Consider the following 15,056-nt stretch of genomic DNA (forward strand, 5'->3'; position numbering starts at 1 on the left):
CATAAGATAGTTGTAGGCCTCTCGCCTTGTTTTCGCATTTTAAGAACTGTAGTAACTGTAGTATAAGCCATTTGGACAAGCCGGGTGGACTACTTTCTCCTTGGTGCATGAAGCGTAGTTTGTTTATGCGGAAGGCGAGGGACATGGGGCTACAAGGTTGCCAAAATAAACTTCCCGTTGATGTAATCGTGTCTGTGTCGCTCGCGGTTAGTCGCGTGCGTGTTAATTTGTCAGAATTTCCTCGCTATTTTCATTGCTTAATTTTCTAATGGGCACAAATACCATACTTGATGATATTCCGCCTTATTCTGTGCTCGATTTTCCGTGACAAATCCTTCAGTCAAATGAGAAGAGAGTCGGAAATCTGTAGCAACGCATTCGCCATCTTGGAAGTTTTAGGTACGTAAGCTAAATTTATTGATGAACTTGAATCGGTCCCATTGATAGTTCTGGGCTTTTTTCATTTTCATTTTCCCGTTTATTTTATAGGAGGTCAGTAGGGGCGTCAGTAGGGGGTCAGTTGCCCGGGGGTCAGTGTTTTGTCGAAACCCCAAAAATGTGACAAATAAAGTTTTGCACCTTTTTTGAAATAGTCAACATGTCTTTTCTTGTAGATGACTTTTTGTGTACAAGAAATGTAATTTGGCTTCTTTATTTAGTCTTGCCCCACCTTCTCTAATTGAGGGTGGAATTCTCCGATTAGGTTGTGTTTCAAGTTCCGTTTAATTAAACACTCAATAGCATACAGCGCAATAAGACACGAGGATGAAACTCGATACTAGTCTAGTTGAACATTGATAGTAATCACGTGCATATTGTAACATCCTCCCTTTTGACAAAAAAAAAATTTGACAAAAAAAATACGACAAAAATGTCAATGTCAGTTCAGTTCGGAATCAATGGGTCCATGTACCTTACAGTTCTTGTTGACGCTACGTCTAGAGATTTCGAACTCAGGCTCTGTTGAAGAGACTCGAGGAGCCCGTTGAGAATTGAAAGATAGAGCGAGCGAGGTTCGACTAGAAAAATAAATAAAAATACATGTGAAGAGCCGAGCGATATGACAAATACAGGACAGAACATAAAGACTTACAAATGTTTCCTGACTGTAGCGATGACGGTGAAGCTAGGTAGAATAGATTCCGCAACAATATTAACTTGAAGCTAGAGAAAACGTTGAAAATATTGGCGCGCTAGGAAACCGTAGCGTTTAAACAGTCCTAATTTGCATACATAAATGGCAAGTTAAAATAAAAATTCGTACGTGGAATCCTACATCCCGGCCCCTAAATGCGCTACATAGGCATTTACATTAGCCTATAAAGGATTACCACGCAATGTTAACATTAATTGTTCCTTAGTACAGCGTCACTGGGTGACGAGACAGATAGGCAAGTTCCACAATTAAGCTTCCTCCGCAACTTCAGCTGCTCCTTCAAGTAAGACGATCTTGTCTATAGGACGTTCGAGTGTGCTTGATTTTGTTTTCAGCTTGACGCTTCTTACTAGACGGTCTCGCTGGTTTGTCTTAATCCCGGTTATGCGTGCAAGTGGCCATAAACCCCTTGGTGACTTCTCATCTGTGAGCAGTACGATGTCTCCGATTTGAAAATTTCGGCGCGGCCTGAACCATTTTTGCCTCTGTTGCAAAGTTGGGAGATATTCCTTTACCCATCTGCGCCAAAATACATCCGATAAGTACTGGACTTGCCTCCACCTGCGTCTGGAGTACATGTCCTCCTTGGCAAAGATTCCAGGAGGAAACGGTTGGCTGTACCGAAAGAGGAGAAGGTGATTAGGCGTGAGGGGTTCGAGGTCGCGGACGTCGTCTGAAACCTTTGTCAAAGGCCTGCTGTTTACGATTGACTCCGCTTCGCACATGAATGTTGACAGCCCTTCGTCATCCAGTACTTGCTCCCTGACCAGTGCGTTTAAGACCTTTCTTACTGTCCTTATGCAACGTTCCCATGGACCACCATGGTGGGACCCACATGGAGGGTTGAATGCCCACTGGACGTTTCTTTGAAGTAGGAAATTGGCGATTTTTTCCTGGTTCCATTCTTTGATAGAGCGGTTAAGCTCGCGTTCTCCTGATACAAAATTGCTGCCGTTGTCGGATCTTATCACTTCCGGAGATCCTCTTCTTGCAACAAATCGCCTGAAACTGTTTAGAAACGAATCGGTGTCCAGATTGTGGGCCACTTCTATGTGAACAGCACGTACCACCAGGCAGGTGTACAGCACGCCGTAACGCTTAACTTCTGTTCTTCAACGGCGAATCAGCAACGGGCCAAAGCAGTCGACTCCCACATAGGTGAATGGAGGTTCGTCAGGTGTAATTCTGTCTAGTGGCAAATCCGCCATTTTCCGTTCACCAACATGGGCTTGTCTTCTCTTGCAAGCAACGCAGGTATTTAGATATCTTCGCACTGCTGTTCTGGCGCCGACGATCCAGAACGTCTCTCCAATCAGGCTAAGAACATGTTCCACTCCTGAATGACCAGAAACATGATGATACTGGCGAATGATGAGGGGAACAATGTGGTGAGACTTTGGCAAAATTACTGGATGCTTTACACGCTGCTGGAAGGGTCCATTGGCTATCCTCCCTCCGACACACAACAAGCCGTCAATCATCCAGGGATCGAGTTTGACGATCTTGCTCGATTTCTTGACCTGACGCTTTGAGTTCTGTTCACCTGAGGGGGGTGAGGATGATGGCGTGGATTATGCCTTTCTCAATATGGCCAATTCCTCTTCGAAACTTTCTTCTTGAACGTGTCTCACAATTTCCTTTTCTGCATTTCGTAACTCGTCAAGGGTAATTGGGACTATCTTTGTTTTCTTAGTGACTGCTGTGTAACCACTCCTACGTTGCTCAACTGCTGATCGGAGATTATCACGATAGCGAAGGATCCAAGCCATGAATTTCTTCAAGCCGTACCACGAGGAAAATCGTTCAAAGATCTTGTTCATCGGTTTCTCTCTGATTTCTGTGTATTGGGCGAATACCTCAGCTGTTGATTTTACCTCTGGGTCAGCTGGTGAAACCTCCAGGACGGGACTGGGTGCAACGGGCCAAAAAGATTCTGGACGCCACAGGAAATCAGGGCCTCTGAGATAGATAGATAGATAGATAGATAGATAGATAGATAGATAGATAGATAGATAGATAGATAGAAACTTTATTAAGAATGTCATAAACCACCTAGCTGGGGAAAAACTCCCCTACTAATAAGGGGACGTAACAAAAACGAGTTAAATTAGAAGAAAAAGCCTATAGCTATTTACAATAGTAAAATTTAAATCCAAGTTAAAATATGTTATGAGACAATGTACAGTGGATTTTATAATACAATAATACATACTTTAAAAAAAATTCTTTAGGAGGAGCAGAGCGGACAGCCTCTGCAGCCGTCATCTAATAATGCATCAAGATTGTTGAGATTTCTGATGTTCGTCTTAAAAGTGCTGAGAGATGTGGCCTCTCTTATGCTCTTTGGTAATTTTAATCAAAAAAACAGCCATCGACTGTTATTTAACAGAGCCTCTGCGGAGAGCCCACGCGATGCGTCGTCCGCTGGGTTCTGTGAGGAGTCAATGTGCCTCCACTGCGAAGCGGCCGCGATCTCCTGTATTGTAGCTACTCGATTGGCCACAAAGGTATGAAAGCGCTTCCTCTCGTTTCGGAGGTATCCCAAGACGCAAGTGCTGTCGGTCCAAAACACAGACTCGTCGACCTTTATGTCGGTTTCAGTTCTAATGATCTTGTCCAGTCTGGCTGCGACAACACCTGCGCTCAATTCTAATCGAGGAATAGTAAGAAGCTTGAGTGGTGACAGCCGGGATTTCCCAATGACAAATGAACAATGAATGAGACTTTGCGCGTTTGTGATGCGCAGGTAGGACACTGCGCCATAAGCGATCTGACTGGCATCAGCAAAGTGGTGGATCTGACAAGTTGTGACGTCGCTGAAGTCAGGCGGCTTGAAACATCGATAAACTTTAAGTAACTCCAGCTTAGGGAGATCTCCGAGCCAACTCTGCCAGATAGCGATGTCTTCGCTTGACACTATGTCGTCCCATCCTAAGCCTCTTCGACACAAGTTCTGCAGTAGACGCTTGGCTGGGAGGATGAAAGGTGCAGCGAAACCCAGAGGGTCATAGATGGAACTCACGATGGAGAGAATTCTTCTTCTGGTAGAAGGCTTGTCCTTTAAGGATATCTTAAAGCCAAAGGTGTCCGTCTCGACATCCCACCGGATTCCCAGAGCACGTTCACAAGGCAATTGGTCGAGGAGATGATCCTTCACCGAGACTGCTCTCTCTGATGTAGGTACAGACTCAATGACTTTTCTGGAGTTAGAAATACATTTGGTTAACCGAAATCCCCCTTTGGAAAGCAGTGCGCCGAGTTCTGATACAAGTGATATTGCCTTGGTTTCGCCTTTGATGGACTTCAAACAATCATCCACATAGAAATTGCGCCTTAGAGTTCTCACTGCCTCTTCGCTGAACATTTCTTGATTATCGTCTGCTGTCTGCTTTAAGCCAAAATTAGCGCAACTCGGGGACGAGGTGGCACTGAATAAATGAACCAACATTTGGTAATCTTCTGGATCCTTACTGAAATCGTTTTCTGGCCACCATAGGAAGCGGAGAGCATCGCAATCCTTGGGGCTGACAAGCACCTGGTGGAACATTCCTTCGATGTCGGACATCATGGCGATGGGCTCTTCACGAAAGCGAATAAGAACTCCCGCCAAGGTGTTGGTTAGGTCTGGACCCTGCAGAAGCTGAGAGTTAAGGGACACCCCGTTGTATCGTGCGGCACAGTCGAACACTACACGAACCTTGTCTGGCTTGTTCGGGTTCACGACAGGGTGGTGAGGTAAGTACCATGTTACACTGGTGGTGTGTTCCAGTGGAGTCTGGGTACCATTTGAGCGTGCCTGTTCTCGAAAAAGCTGTCCATGAATGCTGAGTACTTCGAACGCAGGTCTGGGTTCTTAAGTAACCTTCTGAGCAGTAACTTCAAACGGTGTTCTGCCATTGCTCGATTGTTTGGTAAACAGGGCACATCGTCTTTCCAGGGTACGTCTATCTGGTAGTGACCCTCCTTCAAACAGATCGACTCCTTCATGATTGATAGTGCACGCATGTCTTCTTTGGACATTGCTGGTTTGCTGACGCAAATGGAGTCCGAGAATTCCTAGTCGCAGAACGTGCGAAACTGCTGGCTAAGTTCTTCGTCGGCCTTTACAAAGTTGCAAACTGGGTGTGGCTAGCCAATTCTCACCGAGGGACCATTTACCGTCCAACCAAATATAGTTCGAGTGGCAAATGGGCCTTGGCCTTGACTAACACGAGTTTCATGAGGTTCCAGGGCCTTTGGAACGTCACATCCAATAAGCAAGCCAATATCCGAATCGATCGTTCGGATTTGAAGATCTCTGAGGTAAGGGAAGGTGATCACATCCTCTTAAGTCGGAATACTGTCATTACTCACGGGTAGGCTCGGTACTGAAAACACGGACGGAAGATCAACAAAGTAATTCTCATCCAGATCAAATACTTCCAGACTGAAGAGACTGCAGTTCGTTATGCAGTTCTGCTTGCCGCGGGTAGTAAGGGTAAGTCGCGTCTTGTCCCCTTCGATGCCCAAAGTCTCCACGAGCTTGTTGGAACAGAATGTGGTATTGGACCCGCTATCGAGAAAGGCGTAGGTTACAGTTGATCTACTTGATCCTTTAGCCTTGACCCTTACAGGAACTATTGGTAAGGCGGTAGCTGATTTGCCGGCCCCAATTGAAGCACACTGACCATTGGCGCTGATGAAGCTGCTTTGGGCGTTGCCTACAGCATTGCCATCTGGTATTGAAAATTCATGCTCATTAGTATTCTCACGACGCGATGTCTCCTCAGGTTCTCATGCATCTCTCTGTGGGTGGAGATATGTGGAGTGCTTGGATTGACATCCGGAAATCTTACAGAAGCTTGACTTGGGGCACTCCCTCACAAAATGGCCAGGAAGGAGGCAGTTAAAACAGAGACCCTTTGAACGAACGAACTGAAGTCTCTTCTCCACGCGAACCTTCTTGAAGTCTTTCCAGCGGACTAGGACGTGATGACTATTGCAAAAGGGACACTTAGCAGGCAGCTTCGTTGTCACAGTTGAGCCAATGGATGAATCTGGCTGCTTATTGTTAACATCAGGGTGGTCTCCATCACTCCCGGAAGTGGCGAAATTGGCACCTCTTCTATTGGTTGACCCTTTTGAATCCTTTCTGCCAATCCTTGGATCATCTTTAATGTCTCCAAACACCGGATGGGTCATTGCGCGTACTTTCGCGTCCACAAACTTTGCGAAGTCGTGGAAAGTGATCTCTCTCTGCTCATTATTCTTAATGTCATCTGCCTTGTCGCGCCAACTTCGTCTCAATGGGAGTGGCAACCTTCTCACAATTTTCTGCAGCCTGTCAGGGTTGCCAACCTTGTTGAGGTAACCAATATCTTGCAAAATGTTTTCACAATTTGTAAGTGCAATTGAAAGCTTCTGGAGAACGTTACAATCTTCATTCTTTATGGGTGGCCCGTTTATCAAACGTTCGACCAGAGCTGTTGCGATTTTATATCCTTGTCCGTACCTTTCCTTCAAAAGACGGCGCGCCTCGATGTATCCCCTATCTGGTTCCATCGCTAGGCAGCGTTTCATGAAATCATGGACATCTCCACGAGTGTATTGCACAAGATAGTGTAGGCGCATCTTGCAGTCAGTGGTCTTCGCCTCAATGAGATTCGTAAATGACCGCACGAAGTTGTAATAATTGGCGGGGTCTCCGTCAAACACTTGCACCTCGCTGCTTGGTAATGTGAGTGACAAGGAAAGCTTGATTTGCTGAGCGAGTAGTTCCTGCAATTGATGATCACGAGATTCTTGGAGGTAAAGAAGACTCTTGTTATGTCTCTGCTGCTCTCTCTGAATCTCTATTAGTTCTTCTAGGAATCTCTCCCCGATAGATGAGCCATGTGATGATGGACTTTCTTTTATGTCGTCTTCAAGATGACCGGCGAGGCGAACATCTTCATAGTATTTGTTCTCTAAAGGCTTGGTTTCCTGTGGAGCCATGGGAGGGCGTGGCTTCATAGGAGAAAATGGCTGTTGATCCAACGGAAGAGGGAGCAATTGAGCAGGAATTCGAGATGGCTGTTTGACGCTGGCAGTTTCTACCTCGGCATTAGCGTACGTTTGTTCCTCGGCCTGCGCTCTAAGAATTTTCCTTTCCAGATCCAGCTCCCACTTTCTTTGTTCGAGGCGTATCTTGGCTTCTTCTTGAAGTTGTTGCTGCTTCATAATTTCCTGTCGAAGACGTAATTCTTCTTGCTGTATAGCTTGCTGTTTATGGAGGGTTGCGGCATCTGCTTGTAGAGCTGCCCTTTTTGCAACAGCGGCCAATCTTGGGCTATGCACATGAGCCAAAGAGCCACCACCAGACTTCCGAGATGACGCGTGCGACGCGCGCGATCGCGTGTGTGTTCTCGAACCGACATTGCTAATTTAATCTTCCGGTCGAACTTCGCTTGCGTAGTTCTGTACACTGGTCCTTGTGATAAACTGATGTAATGTCTCTTGAAAATTAGCAATCATTGCACATTTGGATTCGTAATAATCTTGAGAGTCTTGAATCTCATCTTCATCAATCAACATTGAGTGATAATTTGCATGAGCAGTTTTGAAAGCCTCTATGAGAGATGCTAGTATAGTCACCCTTTACAAAAACAAGGGTGACCGAAGCGATTGTAATAACTATCGCGGCATTTCACTCCTCGGCATTGTAGGCAAAGTCTTTGCACGTGTCGCACTGGGTCGCCTGCAGAGTCTTGCTTCGCAAGTTCATCCAGAGTCCCAGTGTGGCTTCAGAGCCGGCAGATCCACAGTAGATATGATCTTCTCCCTCCGCCAGCTGCAGGAGAAGTGTCGTGAGCAGCAGCAGCCATTGTTCCTCGCTTTTGTGGACCTGACAAAAGCCTTTGACCTGGTCAGTCGTAGTGGGCTCTTCCAAATCCTTCAGAAGATCGGCTGCCCACCAAAACTCCTCGCCCTCATCACCGCCTTCCACAAGCACATGCAGAGCACCGTCTGCTTTGATGGAGCCACCTCGGATGCCTTCCCAGTCAGCAGTGGAATAAAGCAGGGCTGCGTTTTGGCGCCAACCCTGTTCGGGATTTTCTTCTCGATGTTACTCCACTACGCCTTTGGTGATTGCTCGGAGGGTGTATACATTCAGACGAGGTCAGATGGCAAGCTTTTCAACATTGCCAGGCTCCGCGCCAAAACCAAGACTCTTAAAGTGCTCATATGCGAGCTGTTGTTCGCGGATGATGCTGCCCTGGCATCCCACAGCGAGGCAGGCCTTCAACGCTTGGTTGATAAGCTGTCTCACGCCTGCAAGGAGTTCGGCCTTACCATCAGTCTAAAGAAGACAAACATCCTAGCCCAAGATGCAGAGACACCTCCCGTCATTACCATCAACAAGACTGAACTGGAGGTCGTGGACTCTTTCACTTACCTAGGGTCAACAGTGTCAAGCAAGGCGTCGCTAGATGTCGAGATCAGTTCAAGGATCGCCAAGGCAGCCGGCGTTATGGCTAAACTCAACAAGAGAGTGTGGATTAACGACCTGTTGAGCGAGAGGACCAAGCTGCAAGTCTACCGATCTTGTGTCCTTTCCACTCTCCTTTACAGAAGCGAGTCGTGGCTCACATACGCCAGACAAGAGAAGCGGCTCAACAGCTTCCACCTCCGCTGCCTTCGGCGTCTCCTTCAGATCAAATGGCACGACAGAGTCTCCAACACCAATGTTCTTCAACGAGCCGACATGCCGAGCATCCCTACACTACTCATCCAAAGACACCTACAGTGGCTCGGTCATGTTCACTGTATGGAACCTGATCGCTTGCCAAGGCAAGTCCTCTACGGGAACTGTGGGAGGGCGCCCGACGCGTGGGCCGACCACTCCTTCGCTTTAAGAATGTTTGCAAGCGTGACCTACGACTCGCTGAATTCAATCCCAATACCTGGGAGGTCCTCGCGCAAGACCGCGCCGCCTGGCGTCACGGTGTGAAGGAGGGGACACTCAGGGCCGAGACGAAGGCCAAGGCCGAGACGAGGGCCAGGGCCGAGGCGACAATCAAGCGAGCGGCGAGAAAGGAACGACAAGTATCAGTTCGTGAGGCCACCAACTACATCTGTACCAGCTGCAACAAACACTGCCACTCAAGAATCGGGCTTTTGAGTCACTCAAGAGCCTGTCGACACTGATGCGCTGACCATCGCCTCTCCGAGACGAGGATGCCAACACACACAACACATAGTCGTGTTAAATTCTTGTGCCTTGGATAACAATTCCTCCGATGAAGGCGATTGCGACATACACAAAGTAATTTCACTGAATTTCTTCGTAACGTTGCCCTTTGCCGCTCGTCTGCTTCTACGAAGACGGAGTAAATTTTCATTCCGAACGCCCTGTTGATCCAGCGTTACGTTCGGTAGAACTTGGCGACGGGTAGCTTGGCCATCGGTTTCTTCTTCCATCGTCGAGTTGAACAGCGATCGACGATTAGGAAAGGCAATCAACCTCTGGAACCATTTTCGAACAATGTAGCTTACAGTTCTTGTTGACGCTACGTCTAGAGATTTCGAACTCACGCTCTGTTGAAGCGACTCGAGGAGCCCGTTGAGAATTGAAAGATAGAGCGAGCGAGGTTCGACTAGAAAAATAAATAAAAATACATGTGAAGAAGAGCCGAGCGATATGACAAATACAGGACAGAACATAAAGACTTACAAATGTTTCCTGACTGTAGCGATGACGGTGAAGCTAGGTAGAATAGATTCCGCAACAATATTAACTTGAAGCTAGAGAAAACGTTGAAAATATTGGCGCGCTAGGAAACCGTAGCGTTTAAACAGTCCTTATTTGCATACATAAATGGCAAGCTAAAATAAAAATTCGCACGTGGAATCCTACAGTCCATAAGACAAATCTAGTACCTGGTGAGTTCGACACACAACGATCAATAAACGATAAACACTGATCATTATGATAACGGCAACGAAAGATTTAAAGTCACGAGTCTAGTCACAGACAAAGTCCTTGAGATATGCTGGGCTCTTCCTGACTCGCTCTGATCTCCGACACTGTTCCGGAACGGTCACCGCTTCAGGGCGTGACTCATGAGGGGCACTACTCTGATCAGGGGTAGACACTGTAGTTGTAGTCGCCTTTTCATCTGCACTGGCTATATCCGGTCCTGGCTCTGTGATGATGGGTTCAACGGGCGGTTCAGATGTTTTTCGCAGATGCTGTCGGTTCCTGCTCCGTTGTCCGTCTCAACGGTGTATGACTGCTCATCAAGCCTTGCAGTGACTTGGGCCTTACGCCAAACCTTATCGCCAAGTTTGAATGGCTTCACTCTAACAATGTCACCTTCTGACAGACTGGGCAGATCCTTTGCTGACCGGTTGTAGTATTTGGCTTAGACCTACTGGCGTTGTCGCAGCTCTTTCTTTTCACTTTCCAGGTTTATAGTCCTGGGCAGTAGTAGATTCTGAGTTGTAGGAAGGAGTGTTTTGGTCCTTCGGCGCATCAGACGTTGTGCTGGGCTGGTCATCATTCCTTGTGTGGGTGTGTTTCTATAGTCGAGTATGGCGAGATATGGGTCGGTTCCAGCCCTGATTGACTTCTTCAGGATACGCTTGACTGTCTTCACCCCAGACTCGGCCTTGCCATTGGCCTTGCTATTTCCAGGGCTACTGGTAAGATGCTCAAAGTCCCATGTTCTGGAGAAGTCGGCAAATTCGTCAGATGTAAATTGCGGCCCATTGTCGCAGGTATGCCGTAGCGGGCAAAGTGACTCTTCAGGTTCAGAATGGTGGTACTGGCTTTGCTGTTTGGCAACCTGTCCACTTCCCAGAAATTGCTGTAATAGTCTATGGTGACTAGGTAATCCTTGCCATCAAGGGTAAAGATGTCTGTGGCAATCTCCGCCCAAGGACGAGATGGGACCTCGTGGGACATCAGTGTCTCCTTTGTGTGGGTAGTGCTGTCAAGTTCTCTACACGTTTCACACGCGGAGATGTACAGTTTCATTTCTGCAGCCATGCCTGGCCAGTAGATACATTCGCGCGCACGCCTCAGACACGCCTCTATTCCGAGGTGGGACGAGTGAATCTTCAGCTTCATATCCGCGCGAAGGCTCTTCGGTATCACGCCGGAACTCCCTTTGAAAACCAGCCCATCTTGTACGATCAGCTCGTCGCGCATACTGAAGTTAAGGTGTGTCAGTGCTGGAGCATGTTCCTTGTTTTCAGGCCATTCTACGAGAATAGTCTCGGATAACTCTCGCAGAGACTGGTCCCTCCGGGTCTCTGCCCTTATTTCGTCTAAACGCTGGTCAGATATGGGCAGATAACGGACCATGTTGACTGATTCAAGGTCGTCTACTTCTTTGCCTTCGTAGGGCAGGTAAGCCCTTGACAGCATGTCGGCCAAATGCATGTTCTTGCCACGCTCATAGTGCACGGTGAAATCATATTTCTGTAACCTCATCATCATTAACTGGAGGCGTCGAGGTGCTCGAGCGAGTGGTTTCAGTAGAATCATTTCCAGTGGCTTGTAGTCACTTTCGATGTTTACATGTCGACCAAATGTGTACTGGTTGAAACGCTCAAGAGCAAAGACAATCGCCAGCATCTCCCTCTCTATTTGAGCGTACCGGGTTTCTGTGTCGGTGAGGGAACAACTTGCGTACTCTATGGGCTTGCCGTTCTGAAGTATCGCTGCGCCAAGGCCACCCTGGCTCGCATCACACTGTATGGTAAGGTCCTGTGAAGGGTCGTAGTAACATAGAACAGGCGCTTCTGTAACTAGCCGTTGCACATCTGCGAACGCCTGGTCTTGTTCCGATGACCAGTTCCATGAAGAGTCCTTCCGAGTCAGGCGACGAATCGGTTCCATGACTTCAGACAGTTTTGGAAGGAACTTGGCTAGATAATTGACGAATCCGTTGAGGCGCTGAACACCCTCAACGTCTCGTGGCTTAGGCATCTTCATGATCGCCTCTACTTTAGCAGGATCGGGCTTCAGGCCCTTGTTCGTCAGAAGATGTCCCATGAAATTTACTTCGCTCATCCTCAGCCTCATCTTGTCTGGGTTGAGGACAATGCCGCGGTCCTTGCACCTTTGAAGGAGATCTTGTAGACTTCTGTCATGGTTTGCGGTTGCTTCTTCGTCGGTCTCTCCAGTGCCATAGATGAGGATGTCGTCCGCGATGCACAGAACACCGGGTAGGTTTTCCAGTGCATGAATAAGGTGCTTCTGGAATATCTCGGATGTGGCGGAGAGACCGAAGGGCAGACGAATCCATTTATACCTTCCATAGGGGGTCGCGAAGGTCGTGACTGCGCTGGATTCAGGGGCGAGGACACAGTGCCAGTATCCCGACTTGAGGTCAACTGTTGAGAATACCCTTGCTTTTGACAGCTCCGGGAGTATGTCCTCAAGCACAGGAAGCTGATACCTTACTCTCTTCAGGGCGGTGTTAAGTGGCCTGGGATCGATACAGATTCTCAGCGTTCCAGATTTCTTCACAGCCACAGCAAGACTGCTAACCCATGGAGTGGGCTCATTGATTGGAGCTATGACCTCCAACTGCTGTAGTCGATCCAATTCTTCCTTCAGCTTCTTTTTGAGTGACGTTGGGACACGGCGAGGCGGTGCGACGACGGGAGTGGCGCCCTGTTCGACTTCAAGGTGAACTGTTCCTGGTGGTGCTCCTAGCTCTCTTTGAAACACCTCTGGGTAGCTGGCTACTATTTGATCAGCAGTCTGCACACTCCTAACCTCTGTCCTCGGTCGTTCAGGCGGTTCTGTGATCTTGAAGTTTTGCGTGTTGACAGTAATTAGGTCCATCTGTTGAACTGCCTTTGCTGCTATGAGTGGTGTCAGTTGTCTGTCAACGACATGGAATTCCACCGAGAACTTCTTCTTGTTCTTTGGATTGTGGAGAATTAATCAACAGGAACCCAGTGGCTTTAGTGTTGTGTCGTTCCACATTTGTAGCGTCTTTGTGGTGGGCTCGAGCTTCTTGTCAGCCACAAAACTGACGGGAATGACATTGACTGAGGCGCCGCTGTCTACTTGAAATTTCACTTCTGTCTTGTCTACAAACATTTCAGTGTAGATTGCTTTTGGGTAATCATGCTCTTGCGTGACGGCGTGTATCATTTCCGGTTGTGCAACAATGCTTGTAATGTACTCCACGTCGCTGTCATCGGAGGATTCATCCCTCCGGTTGTGTACTTTTCTAGTCGGAGTTGTGCAGGTTGTTGCGAAGTGGTTTCTGCCACCGTACTTTGTACATTTCGCTCCCCACGCGGGACACTCGCCCTTTTCGAAAGGATGTGCTTTGCCACAGAATTTACATGTCTTCGGTTTCCCCGCGCGGCTCTTTTTGGACTTGTCATCACGGCGGCTTGAAGGCGGATGTTTATCTTGCATGGCGTGAACATCTTCGTGCTGGGCGCCAGAGATCGTTTTTAATTGCAAACTTGTTGCTTCAGAACTCTTGCAAAGATCAATACACTTCGACAGAGTGAGACTCCGTTCTTGTAGGAGCCGTTTGCGAGTGCGGTGATCTTGAATGCCCAGGACGATCCTGTCACGAATGATCGAATTACGCATGCAGTCGCAAAAATTACATGTTTTCGCGAGTGTGCGGAGGGCGGTGACATAAGCATCAATGCTTTCGTTTTCCTGTTGGTTTCTGGAGTTGAAAGTGTACCTTTCAAAGGTTTCGTTCAGTTCCCCGATGGTGAATTCGTCGAACTTTTGTATTATCCTTGCCAGGTCATTTTTATCGTCTGGACCGTCGAATTGGAAGCCGTTAAAAATCTTTAGCGCATCAACGCCGATACAATGGAGAAACAATGCGACCTTGTACTCCGATGATTTCATCTCGAATTGAGCAATGACCATGTAGTTGGTCCACATTTGTTTCCATACTTTCCAGTTGTCCGCCACGTTCCCAGTCGTAACTAATTTTCCAGGGGGCATTATCCCGGCCATCGCGCCGAAAGACGGGTGTTGCACAAATCCCTGTTGTGCTTGTGGCTGTTGCGAAAAACCAGGTGGTGGTGCTTCAGGCGCCGTTTCGGTGTCAGACATGGTTACAGGATTATTTCAGCTGTAGTTTGCGACTCTGTAAGTGGTAGGCGAAGGATTCTTAATCCTATTTCGCTGCCACCATGTTTCAAGTTCCGTTTAATCAAACACTCAATAGCATACAGCGCAGTAAGACACGAGGATGAAACTCGATACTAGTCTAGTTGAACATTGATAGTAATCACGTGCATATTGTAACAGGTTGCAAATTATTACAGTGAATGGTGGCATTGTTTGTGTGATCATCATTTCTATTTTATTGATGCACTCAGACAATCCCAATCCCGTATGAGTGGCTTTCAAACTGTAAAATTAGTCTGTGACAATTTGATATACTAGTATATATTAATGCAAAATGTGGAAATTCTAATTATAATCATTGCTAAATCAGCAAACATTTGCATACATTGTATTTACATGAAGAGTTTTTGGCCTGCATATGCCCAACTGGGTATGCTAGGTACCATATTTGCAATGGTGCCTGTAGTTGCACTGACTGCAACAGTAACTGAGCAAACAAAATGTCATACATATTATTGCTGTTATTATGTTATACACGTTATACAAAGTTCCCTTGGAATGGTCAGGATCCAGAAATCATTGCAGTGAACCCCAATAGGCAGAACATTTTCTACACATGTTCAACATGGCCACACACTAGTGATGGCAAAATCAAAGTGCTGCTTCTCCTGTACATAGCAAAACTACGAGTTATGAGAGAGAGAGGATGCCCCCTACAGTGATTTACTCCAATTTACATACTCTTATTGTAAACATTGTACATTGACAATATAATTAAAAAATGTGACCTCAAAACAGTATCCCTAGGTT

The 15,056-nt window shown here is 47.2% G+C and overlaps 3 protein-coding genes across 3 annotated transcripts; all 3 read right to left on the bottom strand.

Annotated features, from left to right (window-relative positions):
* Nucleotides 1–1,404: 1,404 nt before the first annotated feature.
* Nucleotides 1,405–2,637, bottom strand: LOC145502148 (uncharacterized). The gene is made up of 2 exons (XM_081481421.1): nt 2,292–2,637; nt 1,405–2,204 (listed from the first exon to the last, which is right to left on the bottom strand). The coding sequence occupies exons 1-2, from the start codon at nt 2,635–2,637 to the stop codon at nt 1,405–1,407; spliced, it is 1,146 nt and encodes a 381-aa protein (XP_081337547.1).
* A 90-nt stretch (nt 2,638–2,727) lies between these two features.
* On the bottom strand, nt 2,728–3,421 carry LOC145502149 (uncharacterized). Its single transcript, XM_081481422.1, has 2 exons — nt 3,369–3,421; nt 2,728–3,115 (listed from the first exon to the last, which is right to left on the bottom strand). The coding sequence occupies exons 1-2, from the start codon at nt 3,419–3,421 to the stop codon at nt 2,728–2,730; spliced, it is 441 nt and encodes a 146-aa protein (XP_081337548.1).
* A 9,648-nt stretch (nt 3,422–13,069) lies between these two features.
* On the bottom strand, nt 13,070–14,396 carry LOC145460137 (uncharacterized). The gene has a single exon (XM_081444869.1). It carries the CDS (start codon nt 14,226–14,228, stop codon nt 13,077–13,079), a length of 1,152 nt encoding a protein of 383 aa, XP_081300995.1. The 5' UTR covers nt 14,229–14,396; the 3' UTR covers nt 13,070–13,076.
* Between the last annotated feature and the right edge of the window lie 660 nt (nt 14,397–15,056).

This window comes from Orbicella franksi, chromosome 11, assembly GCF_964199315.1.
Source record: "Orbicella franksi chromosome 11, jaOrbFran1.1, whole genome shotgun sequence".
NCBI classification, from domain to species: domain Eukaryota; kingdom Metazoa; phylum Cnidaria; class Anthozoa; order Scleractinia; family Merulinidae; genus Orbicella; species Orbicella franksi.